The following is a 25855-nucleotide window of genomic DNA, read 5'->3' on the forward strand; positions in this document are numbered from 1 at the left end:
GTAGCCATCTAGAGTTAAAACTGGCACAAAGTAACCCAATGCACATTGTTGTTGCAGTGTTCAAGACTAGCAAAATTTAGCCTGGTAGGTCTTTGTCTTGTAGCCAGTAATAACAAAGTACAGCTAGCTTTTCACTTCAGGAATACAAAGGAAAGATATTTGATTCCAGGATTAGTATTTAAATTATCAAATATTGTAAACAGTGGATGTAATGTGTATACGTCTACAAAAATTATCTTGGCACTGAACTGTCATGTTTTTTCATATGCCTTCATTGTGACCTGTGGTCTTGACAGCTCAGGTATTTGGCAACTAAAGTCTGTCAGTTAATTAAATGAAATATATTTGGATTTCTTAATGGTTTGAAATAAGATGATTTTTTTCTCAGTCTTGATAGGTTTCTTTTGTTTTGTGAGCTCTTTTATCTGTGGTCTGGTGATAAACATTTTAAGAGTATTGATATTATTGATTCATTCTTCCTATATTTTTTGTAAATCTAATTTAAATTATCTAGCAAAGTCTAAATTTGTGGTGCATAAATTAAAGTTGCCAAGAGAGTAATGTTGTTTAACAACTAAAATAATTATTAATTTGTTTTCTTTTAGATGGAAATCTCTTCTTCCAGCATAATAAACCAGTACATTGCTTGTCAGGGTCCATTACCGAACACTTGTCCTGATTTTTGGCAGATGACTTGGGAACAAGGTTCATCTATGGTTGTAATGTTGACCACTCAAGTTGAAAGGGGCAGAGTAAGTTCGATTTCAAGTCAGAACTTTGATCACATATTATTTTAAAAATCCCTTTTTGAATCGGCCATAAACGACTAGGGTATAACAGGGCCGTTACGAATTTCTTTTTTATGGCAGTGCTCACAGGCATTGATACAGTTAAGGCTCTCCTGTGTTTCAGTTTTAAACCCTTTCTTTCAGGATTATGCAACTAGTTTTAGCATTTAGTGTAGTATTGAAACATGTACAAGTCTTGATTCTCATGTTTCATAAATGAATTTTTAAAGACTTAATCTTACTGTTTTTACAGTGAAGTAGTAAACAAAGTTACCTGCTTCGAGTGTGGTTTTTCCCCCTGAGCTACGTCAACTCAAAAAACTTCATCATTTTTTCTAGATTAAAGTTTCTGGACAGGGATGATTTAATCCTGTAAGGAGGCCTGGACCAGTGTTGTATTGTTTGCTTTGCAATGTCATAAATTTGCCTTGCGATGTCACGACATCACAACAATCGCCAATTATACTATGGAGCTCTTTGGAGAATTGGCTCCAGATCCATGGATCAGCCTTAAATCCACCATTATCCATTTATCTTTGAAAAGTCGTGGAAGATGGGAGAGATTCCAGAAGACTGGAAAAGGGCAAATATAGTGGCAATCTATAAAAAGGGAAATAAGAACAACCCGAAGAATTACAGACCAGTCAACTTAACTTCTGTATCTGGAAAGATAATGGAGCAAATAATTAATCAATCAATTTGCAAACATCTAGAAGATAATAAGGTGATAAGTAACAGTCAGAATGGATTTGTCAAGAACATATCATGTGAAACCAACCTGATAGCTTTCTTTGACAGGGTAACAAACCTTGTGGATGGGGGGGAAGCAGTAGACGTGGTATGTCTTGACTTTAGTAAAGCTTTTGATATGTCTTGCATGACCTTCTCATAAACAAACTAGGGAAATACAACCTAGATGGAGCTACTATAAGATGGGTGCATCACTGGTTGGAAAACCATTCCCAGAGTGGTTATCAGTGGTTCACAATCATGCTGGAAGGGTATAACGAGTGGGGTCCCGCAGGGATCAGTTCTGGGTCCGGTTCTGTTCAGTATCTTCATCAGTGATTTAGGTAATGGCATAGAGAGTACAGTTATAAAATTTGCAGATGATACCAAGCTGTGAAGGATTGCAAGTGCTTTGGAGGTTAGGATAAAATTCAAAATCACCTGGACAAATTGGAGAAATGGTCTGAAGTAAATAGGATGAAATTCAGTAAGGACAAATGCAAAGAACTCCATTTAGGAAGGAACAATCAGTTGCACACATTCAAAATGGGAAATGACTGCCTCGGAAGGAGTACTGTGGAAAGGGTTCTGGGTGTCATAGTGGACCACAAGCTAAATATGAGTCAACAGTGTAACACTGTTGCAAGAAAAGCAAACATCATTCTGGGATGTATTAGCAGGAGTGTTGTAAGCAAGACACGAGAAATAAATCTTCCGCTGTACTCTGTGCTGATTAGGCCTCAACTGGAGTATTGTGTCCAGTTCTGGGCACCACATTTCAGGAAAGAGGTGGATAAATTGGAGAAATTCCAGAGAAGAGCAATAAAAATGATTAAAGGTCTAGAAAACATGACCTATGAGGGAAGATTGAAAACATTGGGTTTGTTTAGTCTGGAAAAGAGAAGACTGAGAGGGGACATGATAACAGTTTTCAAGTACATAAAAGGTTGTTACAAGGAGGAAGAAGAATAATTGTTCTTAACCTCTGAGGACAGGACAAGAAGTAATGCATTTAAATTGCAGCAAGGGAGGTTTAGGTTGGACATTAGGAAAAACTTCCTAGCTGTCAAGGTGGTTAAGCACTGGAATAAATTGCCTAGGAAGACTGTGGAATCTCCATCATTGGAGATTTTTAAGAGCAGGTTAGACAAACACCTGTCAAGGATGGTCTATATAGTACTTATTCCTGCCATGTGTGCAGGGGACTGGACTAGATGACCTCTCGAGGTCCCTTCCAGTTCTATGATTCTATTACTTTCAAGCTGTACCTCCACGCAATGGAGTACTGCCTCTGAGTATTTGCTTAATCAAATGAAAGATTATTAGTGTTTGCAAATTGACTACTGTACATGCAATCTTTTATTTAAAAAGATTTGTTTTTGACTAGTCAGTCCTAGATTCTAGGACTGGAAGGGACCTCGAGAGGTCATCGAGTCCAGTCCCCTGCCCGCATGGCAGGACCAAATACTGTCTAGACCATCCCGGATAGACATTTGTCTAACCTACTCTTAAATATCTCCAGAGATGGAGATTCCACAACCTCCCTAGCAATTTATTCCAGTGTTTAACCACCCTGACAGTTAGGAACTTTTTCCTAATGTCCAACCTAGACCTCCCTTGGTGCAGTTTAAGCCCATTGCTTCTTGTTCTATCCTTAGAGGCTAAGGTGAACAAGATTTCTCCCTCCTCCTTATGACACCCTTTTAGATACCTGAAAACTGCTATCATGTCCCCTCTCAGTCTTCTCTTTTCCAAACTAAACAAACCCAATTCTTTCAGCCTTCCTTCATAGGTCATGTTCTCAAGACCTTTAATCATTCTTGTTGCTCTTCTCTGGACCCTCTCCAATTTCTCCACATCTTTCTTGAAATGCGGTGCCCAGAACTGGACACAATACTCCAGCTGAGGCCTAACCAGAGCAGAGTAGAGCTGAAGAATGACTTCTCGTGTCTTGCTCACAACACACCTGTTAATACATCCTAGAATCACGTTTGCTTTTTTTGCAACAGCATCACACTGTTGACTCATATTTAGCTTGTGGTCCACTATAATCCCTAGATCCCTTTCTGCCGTACTCCTTCCTAGACAGTCTCTTCCCATTCTGTATGTGTGAAACTGCTTTTTTCTTCCTAAGTGGAGCACTTTGCATTTGTCTTTGTTAAACTTCATCCTGTTTAACTCAGACCATTTCTCCAATTTGTCCAGATCATTTTGAATTATGACCCTGTCCTCCAAAGCAGTTGCAATCCTTCCCAGTTTGGTATCATCCGCAAACTTAATAAGCGTACTTTCTATGCCAATATCTAAGTCGTTAATGAAGATATTGAACAGAGCCGGTCCCAAAACAGACCCCTGCGGAACCCCACTTGTTATGCCTTTCCAGCAGGATTGGGAACCATTAATAACAACTCTCTGAGTACGGTTATCCAGCCAGTTATGCACCCACCTTATAGTAGCCCCATCTAAATTGTATTTGCCTAGTTTATCGATAAGAATATCATGCGAGACCGTATGAAATGCCTTACTAAAGTCTAGGTATACCACATCCACAGCTTCTCCCTTATCCACAAGGCTCGTTATCCTATCAAAGAAAGCTATCAGATTGGTTTGACACGATTTGTTCTTTACAAATCCATGCTGGCTATTCCCTATCACCTTACCACCTTCCAAGTTCTTAACCCCATTTTTAAATATGCTTCTTTTAATACAAAAAGATGTTATGTTACATGTTATTAGCTGCATATGTACAAATTATAAATAAGAAAGTAATTATAAATAATTATGTGTATGTTGCCATAATGGCATCACCTAATTTCAGCTACACCTGAAACTCTGGTTGATATTGTCTCCTTAATAATTTTGCCCATTGTGTTGCCTCTGTCCACTGAAGTACCATTCAAATATTAGCACATACCTGGTGTATTTCATAAAACAGCTTGCATACTATTTGTAACATTCAGTAGCAATTGGAGAACTTGAAACACATAAGCATAATTGACTGATTGCAATAGCCTGAAATTTCATCATAATTCTGAGTTTTATTTGTTGGGTTTTATAGTAGATGTCTATCATCCTGGCCAGCAAAACTGGTCTATGTTAAGAATAGTCACATTAATTCAGACTTCAGTTCAGCTGTGTGTGTGCATTCTTCTTGTTAAAATAACCGTGTATTTGCTGTGCTGTCAGACTTGTTAAATACCATAAAAATAATTGTAGGTGTGTTTTTTTAAATGTTTTTAAACTATTTTTCAGTGACTCAGTTTTTAAACTATTTTTCAGTGACTCAGTTTTACTATATGATGCTGTGTGCTCCCAAATGAACACAATTAGAGGGAATTTCAGTTCAAGTGCCCTTTTAATTTACTTTAATTTTCGTTGCAGATCTAAGAACAGACCCACAATAGCAGTTCTCTAAGGTTTTTTAATACTGATATTTATAGAATTCTTTGAGAGCTGCTAAATATTGAAATAAAATTACTTCACCCTGCTCTAATGCTGATCAAGGGGCTAATGAGGTCACTATCCCACTGCATGCCAGAGTGTCTCAGGGGAGCAGGATATGGCTGCTTTTACAGACCCTGCCGGTGGATTAGAAATATAAAAAGTATGCATGAACTGAAATGACCTCTATTTATATTTGGGCATTTAAGCAGTTTGTCATAAAGTTGGTCTTCTTTAAAGTTCTCATTTAACCGTAAAGATTTTGGTAAACCCACCACCTAACGCACCTTGAAGCAATCTTAGTTATTGCTTACTGGCCACCTCCTCCTTTCACATTATAGCAACATGTTTTCTTTATCATGTAAATCTGCCTTAAGGAAGGATTATTTTAGGATTTTAGAAGTTAGGAATGGATCTAAGGAGGGACCTGTCACTGTGGTGTCAAAAGGGAATATTTAAAAAGAAGTAATATCAAAAGTTAAAGGCATCACTATTCAGTTACACTAAACTCAAGGGTTGGGGCCTGTGTGAAAGAAACAAAGTTGAGAAGAGAAGCAGGACTTCTACATGATGTTACCTGACTTTATGTATGAAATTCAAGTAGTTAAGAGCCTGCGGGCAGTGTAGTTATATAATAATCACACAGCTAGATCAGAGGAAATGTTGGGTACCTTCAAGGTGAATGGCAACTGCACATCCTACAATGTTAATTTAAACCATATTTTGCCCTCAACTATTCATATGGAACTTTCATGGAGTTACATGCATTTGCAGAGTCAACATTTGATCCTTTGATTGTCATATGAACAAAAAACAGTTGAAAATGGTTAATTGTATTCATCTGCTCAGGACTAATATCAATTACACTAGTTTGAAATTTTTTATTTCAGTTATGCAGTTAATAGCTCCTTTTCAATTATAAACCCCTACAGTATGTTCGGTAAGTAAGTCAGCAGTAATTACAAAATGCTCAAAAGGGAACTTTGCTGAATCTAGAAAGGAGGAAAAATAACGGTCTATGAATCTTAAGTCTTTGAAAACCTCTTGATCTTAGGTTAAGTGCCATCAGTACTGGCCAGAGCCTACAGGAAGCGCATCATATGGAAATTTCCAGATTACCTGCCATTCAGAGGAAGGAAATCCTGCTTATGTCTTCAGAGAGATGACACTGACTAACCTTGAGGTAAAACTATTATAATATAATATAATATAGTCAAATTCTGTGGAATCCTCAAAGTAGAATTACCTAACTGCGGACATTCTTTCCAGTTTTATAGCACGTCCACATGTAGATTATTGAGTATATCCAATTAATTGATCATTTTAAAATCCCATAGAAAATGAGTCTCAATTTGAAAGATCTTATTTTGTATGAATTATTTTCTTTTTTATGAATACATACCTTTTGTTCACAAAAAAGATTTAGTGGTACCTTTTCAGGGAATTGAACAGAGATTTAATCTTGTTCCCATTATGGGTATAGTGCACTATATTAGTCATATGGGATGAGTGTTAATTATCTAAGAGCTGTTTGATCCAAGATAATCCTAAAGCTAAAGCCATGACAATAATTAAATAAGAAATTATTAGAGATTTATTTTAATATATTCCCTCAATCTTTTCAAAACATCATTAGATTAGGATAGAAATTAGAAACTTTTCATTGTTGCTGCCTAGAAACACATTTTGTGTCTCTGAAGACAGTTTTCGGTAAACATTTCTTAATAGGGTAACAAACCACATTAGGAGGATAGTATTCCTAAAACAATGTCTTTAAGCTTCATATTTTTAAATGAAGGCCTGGATTTCTGATATATGGTGACAAAATTTATGGGGACAATTCTAAATTTTGAGAATATGCAGGCTCCATCTCAAAGAACTCTGGTTACAGGTAAGTATCCTTCATGTATTAACTTGAGGAAAAAGGATTTGCAGGTAGAACTAATTCCTAGTAACTTAGAAAACAAGAGAGGATCGATATTTTCAAAGACAGTGGCTCTGTTTGAGGTGAAACAGTTACAGTTCTTCCAAACTTAGTCCAAAAATATACTTTTTGTAATTTTGACAGTTACCACAGAATGGCACAAAAGTTAGAATACCATTTTTTGCCTCTTAAGTAGGATAAGAGCTCTGCACTGGTTGCTTTTGCATTTCCAGGTGCAATTCAGAGCGCAGATGATCATCTTTAAAACATCGAATGATGTGACTCCCCAACTAACTGAAACCTTCTGATATTGTACACTTTTGCAGTAGTTAAGATCAGTTGGGAAGTTCTCACTGTTGGTTACTGCAGCTGAATTATCCAAAACAGTCAGTTTATCTGTAAAATTTCTCATAGAATAGGCCTATTCTCCAAATGTTCTATTGCATCTCAGATATTGTACAGTATGTTTTATATATAAGTGAATAATAAGTCACAGAATGGCATCAGAAAGAATGAGATTCTCCTGAGAGAAATTACATCATAGTTAATGGAGACAGCTAGTCAAATGGCTGTTATGGTGTAATTTCACAAAAAGAGGACAGTTGTATTTTTCTCTTTCAATTTTGAGAATTCCATGGGCAAGGGGTTACATGAATTTGAAGATGTAATACAGGAGTATCTTCCAAAATTTTAGGGTTTATGAGGCCTAGTCAGTGATCCTCCAAAAAACAGGAGAAATCTGGCAATTTTTTTAGTATTACTTTGGTCTAGCAGGCATGTGGATGTGGTTGGGTGGGGAAGTCCGTCAGAGTAGAAAATAAAGTTGTGCTGAGGCTGATAGACGGAGGAAGAACTCTTGGTTACTGTATATTTTATAGTACCTTTTATGTAGTAAGTGCTTAACTAGCTATTTATGTTTATTATAAATTAAATGTAACTCTATAATCCTGACTGAGCACTTAATTAGTGCATCAAGAGGTACCTAATATTTCAGAAGGCTCTACTACACAGCTGCTTCTCCAGTTTCACTGCCTGGTCAGTTTCTCTACATTTCAGCACTCTAGCACACCCCCCAGTGTACACCACATATAGCTGCAGATGTTTATGGCCATGGCACTCAGGGTCTCCTTACCTGCTGGTCCCTCTCTTTCCATTTCCCTCACCCATCTGCTTGCGTGGCCCCTTTCCTTCCCTGTTTGCCTTTCCCAGACCCCCTGCTACTTAAGTTTTCTCTCATGCAGACAGAGCTGCCACCACACACCTCTGGCCCCACTTTCTGCAGTCTCCCCAGGTCATGTTTATTTTCCACACTCTTTAATCCCCCAATTCCCTGATTTTCTTAAATTAGAAATTATTATTATTTTAGGCTACCTGTTGTGTGTTCAGTTGTGGTTATGGTTAGAAAAGAGAGCACAAAAATAATACCTTCTTATTCAACAGGTTTGATCGCTGGGTGTATTCAGTTAGATATGCTTCTTTTATAGACAAGGGCAAGTTTTTGACTATCTTTTACTCTTACTATTCCTGCAGTGCCAGCACAGCTGAGAATGTGAGAGCTGGATTCTCTTCTGGCATACATCAAAATAATTGTTCACTAAGTTTCTGTTGCAGAATATTTTATTAGGTGTATGGAACAGCTTCTGTATGAGGAGAGAATAAGACTGGAACTTTTCAGCTTGGAAGAGAGATGACTAAGGGGGGATATGATTGAAGTCTATAAAATGATGACTGGTGTGGAGAAAGTAAATAAGGAAATGTTATTTATTCCTCATAACACAAGAACTAGGGGTCACCAAATGAAATTAATAGGCAGCAGGTTTAAGACAAACAAAAGGAAGTATTTTTTCACACAATGCACAGTCAGTCGGTGGAACTCTTTGCCAGAGGATGTTGTGAAGGCCAAGACTATAACAGGGTTCAAAAAAGAACTAGATAAATTCATGGAGGATAGGTCCATCCATGGCTATTAGCCAGGATGGGGAGGGATGATGTCCCTAGCCTCTGTTTGCCAGAAGCTGGGAATGGACGACAGGGGATGGATCACTTGATGATTACCTGTTCTGTTCATTCCCTCTGCGGCACCTGGCGTTGGCCGCTGTTGGAAGACAGGACACTGAGCTAGATGGATCTTTGGTCTGACCCAGTATAGCCAATTTTATGTTCTTATGTATTGCTAATGATGTGTGAGGCAGAAAAAGCATAGCTTGATTTTAAGATACCTGGCTGTGTTTCGTATTGGGCATTAGAGGGAAAAAATATTTTCACTTTAAAGCTGAGACAATGTGATCTGCCATTTAGGTGCAGCAAACATGGAACTTATAGTACTGTTTTTAGAAAATTGCTTTTCAGAGTATACCTACACTTTAAAATAGTGATCTTCTCTTTCTTATGCATTATCAGTCATATTTCCTTGCTTCTTTGTTGAATTGGTATATAGTATTTCTGTCCAAATTGCACATCGTTGCTTATTTTACAATGCACTTTGGTAGTGAATTTTAGAAATGTATTCGAGCCCATTTCTAATGCATTATGTTTATATTATGGTAATGCCTAGGAACAGTAGTCAGGATCAAGGTCGGATTGTACTAGGCACTATATATAACAAAGCAAGACTGTTTCTGCCCCAGAGAGCTCCACCGACAGACGGAGTGGATTGAAAAGATTAGGTAACAGTAAAACACACTTTAGCAGAAAAGCCAAAGTAATAGCTTACCTGTTCTAGAGATGTACTCTTTAAATGGCTTATAAAGACATATTTGTGCCTTTTATTATTGTGTTTAAGGAAAAATAGGATTCTAAAATGTGTTGGCAAATAATTAATATTCATAAAGTGCTTTGAGATGTCCAAATGAGAAGTAATTATCTGAGTATAGTTGATTATCGCTGTTTTTTATTATGAAGTCTGAATTACATTTGAACAAATGTTGTATTCCTGATTAGAAAAATGAAACCCGTCAGCTCACCCAGATCCAGTATGTAGCATGGCCTGATCATGGGGTTCCTGATGATTCCAGTGACTTCCTGGATTTTGTGTGTCTTGTACGAAAAAAGAGGGCTGGCAGAGAAGAACCTGTTGTTGTTCATTGCAGGTATTCGTTTTTTCTAACTTTTCCTAAATAGTCTAACTGAATGCCTCTTCTCATCAAGTGCTTTCTTCTCTATTTTATTTAGTCTTGTATTGTTCTCCATTTCTGATTAAATTCAGTTATAAATTTCATTGCGTTCCTGTTAAAGGAAGGAGACAAGGGGATTTAAAATTTGAATTGAACAGTTATCCATAATTCTCCATACCTTTTGATATTAGCATCACACTTGAGTGAGCAGTTTTCAGAATCAAATGCACTGTCATGTTTCATATAGGTAAAATGCCTGTGGATAGTAATGATCATGGTAATTCTAGAGGGAGAAGAAACCACTTCCCATTTAGGAAACTGCTATACATACAGTGCCTGTGAACTGCAAAATTCAAAAAGAACTGGATAAATCTTATATCCATAAGGGCAAGATCTCTCTCTCTCTAGCATGTACAGTAGTGACATAAATCACTTTTTCACCAAAGTCTGTCTTCTTTCCAGTACTGAATATTTGTGTATCCATATTTATCAGATTCAAATATTTCTTAACATTTGAGTACTTTGACATGATTGAAAACAACTGTATTCATGTTTTCTTTAATAGTCTATGTAAATCTGAAATACACCTTAATGTGCTGTTCTTATTAAATAGTTTTTAGTGACAGTTAACATTTCATCATTCACATTTAGAATCCATTTAACACAGAATCTCCACAGCGCTTAATGTAAGTAGAAGATGGGAATAATACTTAATGCCAAATTTTGTCTTCAAATCAACATGCACATCACCCACTGACTTCTTTGAGAGTTGCAGGAATGCATACGTGAATAGACTTTGGCCCTTTCATCTTCAAAATGCTGTACAAACAGTAACCCTTACAATCTAATCTGTCAAGTAGTATACCTATTTTATAGATGGGGAAACAGAGACAGAGGCTAAAGGGACACCGTGAACTTAATTTTTTTATCTACTGTTTTTACAAGTAAGACCTAAGATTATTATAACTGGAAAAGATTAGAGCAAAAATTGTTGGCTTTTTTCCCGGTATGTTTACTTTGTGCCTTTTGACAGCCTCTTGTGTATTGTCAATTTCTCCTGGTTTTGTTTGGGTCTTTCACACAGGAATGGGAGGGAAATACATTTTCTTCTGCCCATGGCAAAGCTTGGACACTGTGGCAGTGCAGAATACCAACACCTCTCTTTTTCAACAGAATCTTAACTTTAAAGTTTTATTTATTTATTTATTTTAAAGTATGTTTCTAGCTAAAGTATGTGGTTGCAAAGAAAACCTCAAAAACGTGAACCAGGAATTACTGATGCAGAGACTGAGGCCATGTCTACACTTACAAGCTTACAGCCCCAGAGCTGTACTGATACAGCTGTGCTGCTGCAAGAGCGCTTGTGTAGCTGTGTTATGCCAAGGGGAGAGAGCTCTCCTGTTGACGTAATAAAGTCAGCTCGATGAGCAGCGGTAGCTCTTCCGCCGACATAGCGCTGTGCACATGAGCACTTGTGCCTGCAAAACTTACGTCACTCGGGGGTGTTTTTTTTCACACCTTTGAGCAACAAAAGTTTTGCCAACATAAGTGCTAGTGTAGACATGGCCTTTAGTTTGCAGAGAGCCCAGAATAATAGCTCTGGGAGGTGTGACGTGCCTCATTCATTTCAGGGAGGTGTTAATTCAGCTGCCCAGTGGTGATAACTTTAATGGCAGCACTGATAGCTATTTCATGCTTCATGTAAGAAAAGAGAGGGAGGATCACAGACCTTGCACAATGTACTGTGTGTGATGTCTCATGGGGGTAACTCAGGTGGGTGGCATTTTAGAGATGCTATCACATTTCTTCCTCAATCAAGAAGGACCCACACCCAAGGAGCCTGTGAATGCCCATGGGCATATTCAAGCCCCACCCAGGGGACTCAAGCTCAAGAATTCTAGGGATGTCATGTGATTGCACATATTTTGAATATCTGCCAAGTCTACTGTGGTGATTTCTCATTTTGGCGACTCATGTGGCTGGAACTTACTTTCTTGGAAGAGCATGGAAGAATACCACCACCCTTTTTTCTCTCCAGTTTGATCCCAGGAAAATAGAAAAAACTGCAGATCCATTAGAGTGGATCTTCCCGTCCTTGCAATAATAGACAAAAGTGATTGTAAAGCCACAAAAATTGGCAGGAAGACTGTAAAGCTATTGTATATGAAACTACATTGAGTTATATTTTTTTAAACTGGTGTCCAACTCTCTTGGAATACAGTACTTATGCCACAGAACTATTAATGTGTGGCCTAGACAGACCAAAAAGAGTTAATATCCGCCATTTAAAAATCTGTATATCTGAACACTAATTGCTGCTAAGGGAGAACTATAGAGAAAGAAATTGTCAACATTTATGTTCTTTATAAATCAGTGACTTCCCAGTAAATAACTGTTGCTTCCTCGAGTAGTGTCCCTATGGGTGCTCCACTGTAGGTGCTCATGCATCCCTGCACTGCTGATCGGAGAATTTTGGTAGCAGTGTCCATTTGGCCTGCACACGTGTTGTCCCCTCCTCGTGATCTGACACGAGGCTAACCAGCCTTGCACGGGAGAACCCTTCTCAGTTCCTTCTCAACTACCCCTGGCTAGAGACGGAGCTATTAGCTGTCCGTTCATCGGATTGTTAACCCTATTGTTCTAACTTAATCTAACTTAATCTTTTTTTTGTGAGTTTAGAATTTCATTTGTTTTTTTCTTTAAAAACAAAAACAAAAAAACCCAACTTCATTTACTACGTCCCCTTTTTCTGGGAACTACCCCTGTGTGGGGTAGGCCTGGTTCACCGGGGTTTAAGAGGTGCCTCTCCTGTAAACAGGCCATCCATGTAATGGACAGACATTCCTCGTGTCCATTGCCTCAGGGAAAGCCATATTCCCCAGAAGTATGGTTTTTGTCAACAGCTGAAGCTGCGATCTCGAAAGGACAGAGAGCTGAGACTAAAACACCTTCTAATGGAAGCAGCTCTCCAACCACCTGCAGACCTGCATCAAGATTCACCCAGAAGACAGGAAACTTCACCTGACTAGGCTGCCCTTTGAACCCATTGCCATTTGTTTGCTCACATACCTGTCTATGAAGACAGCATTCCTGGTGGCAATCACTTTGGTGAGAATTGGGGAGATAGCAGCACTGATGGCACACTGCCCTAATACAGTTCTTTCGGAACAAGGTTATTCTCCGACCACACCCGAAGTTCATCCCCAAGGTGACCTCATCTTTTCACATAAACCAACTGATTCACCTCCTGACCTTTTACCCTAAGCCTTTTACCTTTTACTCCTAAACTCATCCTTTCCATTGCAGAAAGGTCTAAAGGTGCAGCAATATTGGCCCAGAGACTCTCCAAATGGGTCTTGAACTGTATCAAACACTGCTATCAGGTTCACAATGTAGTACCTCCATCTGGAACCACAGGCACTCCACAAGGTTGGTTTCCTCCTCTGTCACATTCCTTAAGAATGTCCCTATCTCAGAAATCTGCAGGAAAGCAGTCTGGGCATCTGCGCATACCTTTGCAGAACACTATGCGATTACTGGGGGGCTCTGCTTCCAGCACTATCTTTGGCTCCGCAGTATTATCATTCATGGCAGACTCGACTCTGAAGCCCCAGCCTCCTCCCATTATGGATACTGCTTGGGAGTCACTTACAGTGGAGCATCCATAGGGACACTACTTGAAGAAGAAGAGGAAGTTAGTCACCTTGTGCAGTAACTGGTTCTTTGAGACATGTGTCGCTATGGGTGCTCCATGACCCACCCTCCTTCCCTCTACTTCAGAGTTCTTGCCAGAGACTCTGCGGTAGAGAAGGAACTGATAGGGGTTCACCCGTGCAACTGTGGTTAGCTCATGGCAGAATATGAAGAGGGGACAGTGCATGTGTGGGCCAAACAGACACTGCTACCAAAGTTCTTCGATCAGCAGCGCAGGGACGCAAAAACACCTACAGTGGAGCATCCATAGGGGGACACATCTCGAAAAACCATCATTACTGCACAAGGTGAGTAACGTCCTCTTTCTCTGCTTTGTTATCAAACAGCATTAACATACGGGGAATTGAAAGTGAGAGCTAACCTGAATTATAAGGACTAATCATTTTGTTTTAGGGTTGGATACATTTTTTCTAATTTTCTAAAATAATTTTATTCTTTCTAATGAAGGATACAATAAATCTTGATACAGTGCATATATATCTTGATATTTGGAGTATTATGCATAGAAATTCTGAGTATATCCCTTGCTTCTTTTTGTTGAGCAGTTTTTCATACAACATTGTATTTGCCCCTAATGATAAAGTTCTATTCAAACCACTACATTATATAGTAACCTTTGATGCCACCTTCTGGACAGAATTATAAAGTTAAATATAAACATATTAAAGTTTTGTAGAATATTTTAATTCTTAATTGTATTTAAATATAAAACCGATCAAGATAAGTTACAGTTTCTTTATTAATGTGTACTTACAAGATTCAGTTTGTTTAAAAGCAAACATTTTCACTTTAGCCTGAAACACCTTCAAATTGTATCATTTAAGGTACATATAATGATGCAAATACGGGTTTCTGATCATATTGACAGATATGTCAACACTGGTTTCCCTACAGTACCAAGTGTGTATTTTATTGTAATTTCTCTTAATATGAAACATTCTAATTTAAAACAACATGTTTACCATGCTCAAGAGTAAATTGCCTCAGTTTTAGGTGTTCTCTGAGGTTTCCTAACTCTGGAAGAGTGTGTACATACACATAAAGAAATTAAAAGTAAGCCTTTTTTGTTTTTAATTTTGAATAAATATCCTTTCTGTAAGACTTCTCACTATTTTGCCACTTGGGAACCTTCATGTTGTAGTTTAACCTTTTATTAAAATGTGTTGAGACTAGCTTTTTTTTTTATGTAGACACATCCTTAGAGCCTTTTTGGTGTACAGAAGCAGGATACTGCTAATGCTTACCTTCTGAAGCATGGATTCCTAATTGGAGACTATTTTATTTAAAGTTTAAACATTTTGTCACCAACTTTTGGTTAGCACATTTCCTATTTATTTATTTTTTTACAAGCCAAGGCTTTAGGCCAGCTTCTCCACTCCTTTAAGAGCAAAGTTCAGTGCAGGAATGGAGTGGAGGGACCAAGGGTGGCATGCCATCCAACTTCCCTGGGGGCCAATTCTAACAACTATAGGGGCATTTTATGCCATCTGAGCAGCATAAAGTGGAACACAGAATCTGGCTCTTCATCTTCAATGTATAGTTCTTCAGCACTATGCATTGTAATCTCAGCTGGGAATTCACTTCTGATGCCCTGCTATGTGACCATGTCATTAAATAAGTCCTTAGTGGTTGTCTAAATAAAATAATACTACACAGTGTAGTCATGGATTTTTAGACATCTGCTCTGACCAGCCAAAATTTGTCTTCCACAGCTGGTGGCCTCCAAAGAGACTGCTGTCTATCCAGCTGTGGCAGCTTCTCTCTATTCCAAGTTATTTGTCCATAGAAACAGCAGCATGGTGTTAATTTCAGCATCATTCAGTTACCCAAGCTTGCCGACTTCACAGGCTTAGTCATAGAATGCACCTGTTCAATTACCACATACAGCAGTCAAGCTAATTGGGGTTGGTGTTGCCCTAATGTGGAAGATGGGACAGGAGTCATTCAGTAAAAAGCTTCTAATGGGGTATTGTGAACTGAAGCACCCCCTCACTGCCTGATGATTCTGAAATGAACCATTGGCCGCGGTGAAGAAAGAGGGGGCTCATTAGGCTGAAGGTCCTTTCAAAAAAGTAATTTGAAGGGAACTGGAGTGGCGCCCGCATGGCACGGTATAAGGGGCGCCGCCGGCTCCCCCCACGCTCAGTTCCTTCTTGCCCCCAGTGACGGTGCACGGAACATTCACTGCTCTTACTAGTATTGCTTGGGCTTCGTTCGAACGAACTGGAGTTCTTGTAAAGTTAGTGTACATTAGTAGTTGAGTTAGTTAGCCCTTACCAGTAGTTAGTTTTCTTAGGCCTGTCAGGAACTTAGCCGGGGGCTGGGGAATGCGCCGGTCCCCAGGCTTTAAGCCCTGCGATCACTGCAAACGTCCCAGGCCTGTGAGCGATCTGCATAGTAGCTGTCTCAGGTGCCTCGATGAAGGGCATATAAGTGATGTGTCGTATCTGCAAGTCCTTGCAACCTAGGACTAAGAAAGACTGCGAGATTAGACTCAAAGCACTCCTGATGGAGTCGGCGCTCACTCTGGCCCCGGAGCAGAGGTCCAACTCGGCACACAGCACCGTGGCATCGGTGCATAGTGCCCTGCTGGAGCTATCGACGAGCCGATACCGATCCCTGTCCATGGCCCCAGCCAGGAAGTCGAAGAAGGCCGGTGGGGGATGGTCTCCTACTCCACACAAGGGGAAGGACAGGGCTGGGGGTGAGCTAAGACCCGCGGCGGGCAGCTCATCTCCCCCATCGGGATGTTGGGCCTCAGCGCATGTCAAGTGATGCAGCCCACCCCGTTCCTTGCCTGAAGGCCTGGACACAGAGGCGGACCTTTGTCAGCTTCAGGTGCCATCGATGCCTGAAGTGCTCCAGGCTGCGCAGGAGATCCTAACGCTTCGGTGCCGCCCAGACCTCACAGCCTTGGGACCTTTCCATCTGCCCTTGCCCCAGTGGCACCTCTCTCCATCGTGGGGGACGTCATGCCTCGGAGTTAGGGAGGCAGATTCATCGGAGCCCTCTACGGTCACTGGACCCTGGGCACCGGCAGCGGGATTTGAGGCGGACCTTGCTGGTTACCTGGTGCAGACCAATGGAGGCACGTGCTCCCCGGCAGGAACATCAGGACCGGCCCTTCACGTTGCGGAACACGGTTACAGATCCTGGAAATGATCAGAAGACTGGAGTCACAGGCCCCTCCAACAATCCCCGAGATGGGTGTCCCATATTAGGGGAGATCCCCCTGGTGCCCGGCCCGCGATACCTGCAGGTCCCGCTCCTCATCACGGTACTGGTCTCGAAGCGCTAGGCATGGGTCGCCAGTCTTCTGTCCTCGAAGTCCCCGCAGAGGCACACATCCCGCTCGGACCAGTCCTCCTCTAGGCTTGACCGTGATTATCGCCAGGCACACAGTCGCCGCTCCAGTGGATCCTGGTCACCGGGTCTCAATCGCTCCAGATATGGCTCCAGTACGGAGCAAGGCTCCACATCAGCGGGGCAGCCTCCCGGACTCTCGGTGCTGTGTGCACCATCGGTACCGAAACCTGCCCAGTGGCCGGCCCTGCGGTACCGGCCTCCTCATCATCATCACCGGACAAGGCCATCATGGAGCCCCCTCACCCGGTTCCTCAGATGATGCTAAGGCACACCAGGAGCTGCTGAAGAGGGTTGCGTCCAACCTTGGCCTGCAGGTGGAGGAGTTGGAGGAGCAAGCGGACTCCCTGTTCGACATCCTCTCCTCCACAGCCCCTGCTACGGTGCCTCTTCCCTTCACGAAGGGCTACTGAAGATATCCAGTACCTTGTGGCAAACCCCCTCCTCTCTGTCCCCCATTTCCAAACGGGCAGAGCGTAAGCACGAATACCTTTACTCCCATCCTGCCTCAAATTCCCTGGTGGTCGAGGGGCAACCCAGAGCTACCCCCAAAAATAAAGACTCCAGGAGTCTGGACTTGTTCAGATGGAAAATTTATTCCTCGTCTAGCTTGCAGTTGAGGGTGGCCAACCACCAGGTCCTCCTTGGCCGCTATGACTTTAATATGTGGCAAACCGCGGCCGAGTTCGAGAATGCCCTCCCGGAAGGTTCCCGTAAAGAATTCCGTGCGATCCTCGACGAGGGCACGGCTGCTAACAGGGTGGCCCTTCAATCAGCGGCAGACTCCGCCACCTGCATCCTGGTGTCCGCCATTTCCATGCGGCGAGCATCCTGGTTGCTCCTCTTTGGGTTGTCCTCCGAGGGTCAGCAGTCGATTCAGGACCTCCCCTTCGATGGCCAGGCCCTGTTTGCGAAGCAGACAGACAACAAATTATATGGGCTGAAGGACTCCCGAACCATCCTAAAACCCCTGGGGCTCTACGTTCTGGGCCCGGCACGTAAGCGTTTCAAACCGCAACTACCCCAGGGGCAAGGAAGCCAGCCCCAGTAGGACCCATTGCACAAAAAGCCCAATGGCTATAGACAGCGCGCGAGCCACCTGTCCCCACCCTCTGCCCAGTTGGGCTCGAACCACTCCAAGCAAGGAGCTAAAAAGTCGTTATGGGGGTACGCCCGAGTGTGACCTACCAATCTATTCCCTGGATCCAATTTTCCCAATTTTTTGCAACCGCCTTTCCTTTTTCCTCCCGGCGTGGTCAGCAATAACTTCGGACTGCTGGGTCCTCAGTATGGTGGCACACAGTTACACCCTCCAATTTATTTCCACCACCTCCCTCCCCATCGCTCTTCAGGGACTCTTCTCATGAGAGTCTTCTGGAGCAGGAGGTTCAGGCGTTCTTACAGCTGGGGGCAGTGGAGGAAGTTCCGCCTCTTTATCGGAACAAGGGTTTCTATTCCTGGTATTTTCTGATCCCAAAGGCCAAGGGTGGTCTGCGTCCCATCCTGGACCTGCGAAACCTCAACAGATACCTAAAGAACTAAAGTTTTGCATGGTCTGCTGGCCTCCATTATCCCCTCCTTGGATACGGGAGACTGGTATGCTGCCCTCGATCTGAAAGATGCATATTTTCACGTAGCGATCTTCCCAGGACACAGATGCTTTCTCCGTTTTATGGTGGGTTCGGCCCACTAACAGTTTGCAGTCCTTCCGTTTGGCCTGGCTACAGCACCAAGGGTGTTTACCAAGCGCATGACGGTAGTTGCGGCCTACCTCAGGCTTCGGCGTATCCAGATTTACCCGTACCTCAACGACTGGCTGGTCAAAGGCAGCTCCAAGGCTCAGGTCCAACACGACGTCGCTGTACTACAAGCCACGTGCTGCTCCTTGGGACTACTGGTCAACCACAAAAAGTCCATGTTCGTTCCAGTTCAAAGGATAGAATTCATCGGGGCCGTGCTCAACTCGACCCGGGCAAGAGCGTTGCTGCCATTAGACAAGTTTCAGGCCCTGACGGACCTCATCGCGGAAGTGTCCGCATTTCTCCTGACAACGGCTAAGATATTCCTGTGCCTGCTAGGCCACATGGCAGCTTGCACAAATGTGGTCGGCCATGCCAGGTGGCCCGCACTGCCATGCCAGGGGGTCCGCATATGGCCCCTGCAGCAATGGCTGGAGTCGACCTATTCCCAATCCAGGGACCACCTGGAGAAGACCGTCACCATTCCCCCGGCAATTCTCCCCTCGCTGCAGTGGGGTACTGATCGCAAGAAGGTCCTGGAAGGAGTCCTGTTTGACAGTACCGCCCCATCTGTTTAGCTAGTGTCGGGCGCTTCGGACCTCGGTTTGGGGGGCGCACCTTGAACATCTCTGGATCCAGGGGATGTGGACCCCAGAGGAGGCAGTGTTATACATAAATGTCAAGGAACTCAGAGTGGTCCGGCTGGCCTGCCAGGGTCTTCCTGCCACACGTGTTGGGCAAAGTGGTGAGAGTCCTGATAGACAATATGACCTCAATGTTCTACATCAACAGGCAAGTTGGAGCGCGCTCATTGGCTCTCTGCCAAGAGGCTCTCCGTCTCTGGGACTTCTGCATCAGCCACAGCATCCATCTGGAAGCTGGTCACCTCCCAGGCATCAGGAATTACCCTAGCAGATCACCTCAGCAGGGACTTCTCCTCTCACCACGAGTGGTCACTCCACCCGGAGGTGGCCTGCATGATCCTCCAGAGGTTACTCCCCAAGTAGATCTGTTTGCCATCAAGCGAAACAGAAAGTGCCATCTGTTTTGTTCCCAGCAGGGCCTGAGCAAGGGCTCCCCCTCCGATGCCTTCCTCCTGTCGTGGCCGAGGGTCTGATGTACGCGTACCCTCTGGTCAGCTGGGTCCTAGTAAAGATCAAGAGGGACAAGGCACAGGTTATCGTGATTGCCCTGCGTGGCCTAGCCAGCGCTGGTTCCGCACACTCATAAACATGGTGGTGGCCCCTCCCTTGCCCCATCCCTACTATCTGGACCTGCTGTCACAGGATCATGGTCAGCTCCTACACCCCAATCTTGAGTCTCTACGCCTCTCGGGGTGGATACTCCGTGGTTGAATCTAGAGGCGCGTACCTGCTTGGAGGAGGTCCAGAAGGTCCTCCTGGGAAGTAGGAAGCCATCCACGAGACTAACTTACCTGGCCAAGTGGACGAGGTTTTCCCGCTGGGTGTCGGAGCGCGGCATTTCTCCCTCACGTTCTTCAGTGCAGTCCATCTTGGACTACTTACTGCAGCTCAGGAATCAGGGTCTGGTGCATTCTTCCATCAGAGTGCACCTTGCATCCACCAGCCGATCCAAGGTCAGACAGTCTTTTCCCATGACATGACTGTCAGGTTCCTGAGGGGCCTTGAGAGGCTTTACCCGCAGGTACGGGCCCGTGTCCTGCAGTGGGACCTTAAAATGGTCCTCTCCAAGCTCACCGGCCTGCCTTTTGAGCCGGTGGGCTCCTGCTCCCTTTCCTACTTGTCCTGGAAGGTCCCTTTCCTGGTGGCAGTGACGTCGGCGAGACGAGTCTCAGAGATTAAGGCCTTGACCGCAGAACCGCCTTACACAGTGTTTTATAAGGACAAGGTCCAGCTGTGGCCCCACCCATCCTTCCTGCCGAAGGTGGTATCTTCCTTCCACATGAGCTAGGACATATTCCTGCCAGTGATCTGTCCTAAGCCACACAAGACCGCTGAGGAGAGGTGTTTACACGCGCTGGACGTCTGGAGGGCCTTGGCTTTTTATTTGGAGCGTAACAAGTCTTTCCGTAAATCAACAGTTCTTCATCTCTATAATGGATAGGATGAAGGGACTTCCGGTTTCTTCACAGAGGATTTCCAACTGGATCACCTCTTGCATAAAGACCTGTTATGAGCTAGCAATGGTCCCACCGCCGCCGATTGTCAGGGCCTATTCGACTAGAGCACAGGAGTCTTTGGCGGCCTTCCTGGCGCACATCCCGATCCAGGACATCTGTAGAGCAGTGACATGGTCCTCAGTCCACATGTTCACGTCTCATTATGCCATCACTCAGCAGGCCAGAGATGATGCTGGGTTCGGCAGAGCTGTATTACAATCTGCACAGCTGTGAACTCCGTCCTGCCTCCACGGGAACTGCTTGGAGTCATCTAACATGGAACGGACATGGGCAAGCACTCAAAAAAGAAAAGACAGTTACCTGTTCCGTAACTAGTGTTCTTCCAGATGTGTTGCTCATGTCCAGTCCACAACCCGCCCTCCTTCCCCACTGTCAGAGTTTCCGGCAAGAAGGAACTGAGGGTGGGGGGAGCCGGTGGCTCCCCTTATACCGCACCATGCGGGCACTACTCCAGAGGGTGCTAGAGCCGCTCCCCTACAGATACTGCTGAGGGAAAAACTTCCAGCACCGGTGCATGTGGTGAGCATATGCACCTAATGTGGAATGGACATGAGCAGCACATCTCGAAGAGCACCAGTTACGGAACAGGTAACTTGTCTTTTTTGTTCACAGCAAGACGATATTGAATGCAGTGCAGGGCTCTTCAGCTCCCGTGGTGAGCTGAATATCTCTCCAGCAGTTGGGAGTTTGGAAACCCCTAAAAATAGATTGCTTGGTTATACTGCAGCAAAATATCTTGAAATTCTTCAGGTTTCATATTCTAGGAGGACAAAGAAATGTGCAAAGATAGAAAAATGCAAACTTACTCAGAAGGGTAAGAGATCCATCCAATGCTTTGAAAATTTCCCACTGAGTTTTTATATCCAGGAAGGACAGAAAGCTTCCAACGTTATGCACAAATACTCCTCTTATAGTAGAATGTCATCAGTAACCCTCAGTTGTAATAATCATCGATTTCTCTTGGGTATATTTAGATATTGAAGATTTTAATGTTAAAATGTTTTTTACATTTTAGGAGTATATCATTTTAAAAAAAAAGAGAGTTTGAAGGTGGTTAATGATATGACACACTTTTCTTTTCCAGTGCTGGGATTGGACGGACAGGGGTTCTTATCACTATGGAAACAGCGATGTGTCTTATTGAGTGCAATCAGCCTGTTTATCCATTAGATATTGTGAGAACAATGAGAGATCAAAGGGCCATGATGATCCAAACACCTGTAAGTATCATACTTCCTACATTGTAGAAAAGTAATCTCATATTACTCAGTGGTTTCACTCTCACTGAAGACAGTAAGAGGTGCTGGATGTTTTGAAAGAGGGCGGCTTAACTGAGAGTGACTATGGTCTTGGTACATTGAGAACAATAAGATATCTCAGGGATTTTGAAAGAGTGATTCTTCGTGAGTTTCTCTGCAGCAGCTTCTGCTGACAGACATACTTTTTTAATAATGAAAATAAATGGCAAAAATCACTATTAATTCTAAATATTTCTTTTCAAAAGCTATCCTTTGCACCAGATCTGCTCAATGAATGGAGAGAGTAGGAAGGTGAAACTAGAGATGTGGAAAGGGAGGGTGACAGGAAGGAACAAGGTACTGGAGTATGTGTGAAGGGCAATGGAAAGAGTTCCAAGAAGGAGAAGGAATTTGGAGGAGATGAATTAGGGGGAAGCTGGGTGATACAATCCAGCTGTGTAATTCTGCTCTGGCAATACAAAAAGCAACTTTTAACTCTGCCCTGTAGTGACACAATAAAGAGGAACACACAGAAGAAATCTATTGTGTCTTTAAAAATCAGTTTAATCTAATCTGGGATTATAAAATACTTCATAGGATCACGAGAGGACACCTGTCATAAGGTTTTTTTGGGTGCCTTAACTGTGTGTTTCCACATGTTTTTCTTAGCATGTTTGGAGTTTTCCTAGGTTTATAATGCTTGGTTTGGGGATAATTACAATATCCCTGTAATGTACTTTAGCCTAAATTACTAATTTGTATTCTCTACCTTAATTCTATTTTAAGGTAATTTTTGTTTGGGAATAGATTTAGAATCTGTTTAAGAACTTTCATTTGTCTTGTAGTCAGACATAAGTTCCATCTGACAGCAGTTCATAGTTGAGCTTAATAGACATAAGGCAAAATTTCAGTGAAATGCTTCTCTTTAACTATTACGTCACCAGTGTAACAGACTAAACCAGATTCAGTGTTTTACTCAGGGACTGCCTAAACTCTGCATGTTATCACGTCTCTTTAGACTATTTCCTCCTGCCTTTCCACTTCTGGATTGATACATGCACTTTCCACAAGGTGGCATTATGTTCATGCTTTCCATGTCATAAGTGAAAAGAACTGAGAAGAATCAATTTTCTAGAGAAATCTTCAAACAGAAAAATATTTTCTACTAATATATGTAAATATATCTACACTGATACACATGTAATGATGCAATAAATAATTAAAATTCTAAATCCACGTGACGTGTTTGTTTAAGATCTATCATCTGTTCATTAACCAGGGCTAGATCAAACTGATTTAAGCCATTGGAACGGTAGAAATACTACCTTTCCAGTGGTGTATATTGTTATACAGCGATCATTTATATCTGTGGCACTTTGCAAGATAGTGGCAGTATGTTATGGTCCGCTCTAAGGAATTGTTTTGCTTTTTTTTTGTTTAGTTGAGACATGGTTTTAGTAACTCATATCTCAAGAACTGCTAGAGTTGAAAATAGAATGCTTTAGAAATTAAGAAGCCAGGATTCAAGCTTTTGATGACATAAAGCACTGGTTTCTCATTCTAGAAGTTTGTGAGATATGAGCAACTAATATGTCAAAATTAATGGAAAGGGGAAAAGGCAAGATAGTTTTGGTACAATATTTCTTAAACTGTTAGAGGTAGAAAAACCTAAGACTAGTTAATCCATGGGGTTGGAGTGAGTCCCTACTCCTCAATAAAGGTACAGTTACCAAACTGCTGCTTTTGATGAGGTATAATTCTGCACTTTCAAGATAGGATGGGTGACCTAAGAGACCTTTTCTATCTCTAACTTATATGATTAAGTTATGTTTCTTTTTCAATTAACTTAATCAACTTTCTTTTCAGAGTCAATACAGATTTGTTTGTGAAGCTATTTTGAAGGTGTATGAAGAAGGATTTGTTAAACCTTTAAAGACATCGCTGCATAAATAAGAGCAAAAGGGCTAGGATCCATATTGAAGTATCCTGTCCTCTGTAATAAACTGGCAGCATTCATTGTGCCATAACTCTGATTGCAGGAAATGGTGTCGGAGAACAATGAAGAATTGAGAAAGGACTTTGAAAACTTCAGCACTGTTGCACTTTATGTTGAAACAAAAATCAATCTCTAAAACTCTATTACTTACATGTGTTTGAAGACTTTATTATTTTCATGCTTTGCTCCGAACAAACCATAAATTGAATGAACTGAGTGTGTTCAGGGTAACTTATGATATCTCATTGTAGTGCCATATACTCCCCTTCTGGTCGAATTGCTACAAACAAGGCTTGGAATTATTTCACTCTGGTATACAACTGCGTCTTTTAAAAACAAAACAAAAATCTACACTAAGCCATGGTCTCTTCCAGTGCTAGATTTATTTACGGTGTACGGATCCTCACTTTTGTTTTTAAAAACATCAGCAATATTGCCAATATTAGATAGACACTGCCTACTGATGCAGCACACTTTGCTCTTCACCCCTATTAGAGACCAGCTGGTTATTAGAGGAAAGCTGGAATCTGTGTTAACCCAGCAGTAGCTGCATAATGTCCACTTACCAGCATCTTGTAAAATATAAACAACATTTCTTTGAACTGATGGCACAACTTATTTCTGTGTCATAACACTGGTGTATTCCAAATCATGTGACTTAACATTACGTAATGGGAACTAGTGCATGCATTGCGTCTTAACCCCTTAAGTGCCTTGAGACTTACCGAGTATGTCTAATGAAAAGGCACTCATATGACCCTATGGGGAAGGTATTATCCTGTCATATTTATTTTAATGGGTTTATATTTTAATACATGGCCCTTGGTGCTTTGAATATGGTACTGCAAGGGGTCACAGAATACCATTCCCTTTTTCCTTATACAAATACCTGCATGCTACTGTGGGTAGCAAATCACACCTACTTAATGTGTGAGCATTGTTTGCTGCTGTGAAATTATATGGAAAACCTGACACATTCCTTCCAATTGGTAACTTATTAGCAGCTGATAATGAAAAGCCAGTAGGTTGTTAGAACTCGTTTTACCCTACCATCGCGAAAATCTGTCTGATTTAATTAGATTATAACTTTTTAATACCACTGATATTTAAGGTTAAACTTACCATCAAGTGTGATTAATTCCTTTCCATTATCTGCTAACCAATTATTTTTCTAAGTCTTCATCTGTTGATTTCAAGCCATGTTCGTACTGGACTTTTTAATTATTATTATTATTATTATTATTATTAAAGTAAGGAATAAAACACTGTCAAATTGTCCCAAAACTTTATTTTACTCTCTTAATGACCCCAGTCATTTTTTCTGTTATCGTTGTATAAAATTAAATTGTTCCATTTTGTGTGCGTTGTTTCTTATTTAAGTCATTAGCATATTTGTAATGAGCAGTTTGTCTGTCTGTTTGATATAGTATCTGAGCTCATTGTAAGCATATGTATATTTTGTCCCTTTTCAATATTTTTTCCAGTTTGGGAGAAGCCAACTGATAAGCAAAGTATCGAGTTTGAAATACAACAAGTAGGGGTTCAGTCACGTTTTTGACTACCTTCAGAAACCTAACTTTACATGCCAATATTTAAAAGGTTTGTTATTTTATTGATTTCCTGAAAATTATCATCTGTTCAGTTTTGTT

The 25855-nt window shown here is 41.9% G+C and overlaps 1 protein-coding gene across 1 annotated transcript in view; it reads left to right on the forward strand.

The window, feature by feature from the left end:
* Window positions 1-25543, forward strand: part of PTPN4 (protein tyrosine phosphatase non-receptor type 4) — a 214180-nt gene extending 188637 nt beyond the window's left edge. The window contains exons 20-24 of the mRNA XM_026647734.2: window positions 606-752; window positions 6013-6141; window positions 9823-9971; window positions 22057-22192; window positions 24077-25543. Coding sequence (XP_026503519.1) covers window positions 606-752; window positions 6013-6141; window positions 9823-9971; window positions 22057-22192; window positions 24077-24163 — 648 coding nt within the window. The 3' untranslated portion in view covers window positions 24164-25543. The remainder of the gene's footprint in view (window positions 1-605; window positions 753-6012; window positions 6142-9822; window positions 9972-22056; window positions 22193-24076) is intronic.
* The last annotated feature ends 312 nt before the right edge of the window (window positions 25544-25855 follow it).

Source organism: Terrapene carolina, unplaced genomic scaffold (assembly GCF_002925995.2).
Source record: "Terrapene carolina triunguis isolate 2854851 unplaced genomic scaffold, T_m_triunguis-2.0 Scaffold62, whole genome shotgun sequence".
NCBI lineage: Eukaryota > Metazoa > Chordata > Testudines > Emydidae > Terrapene > Terrapene triunguis.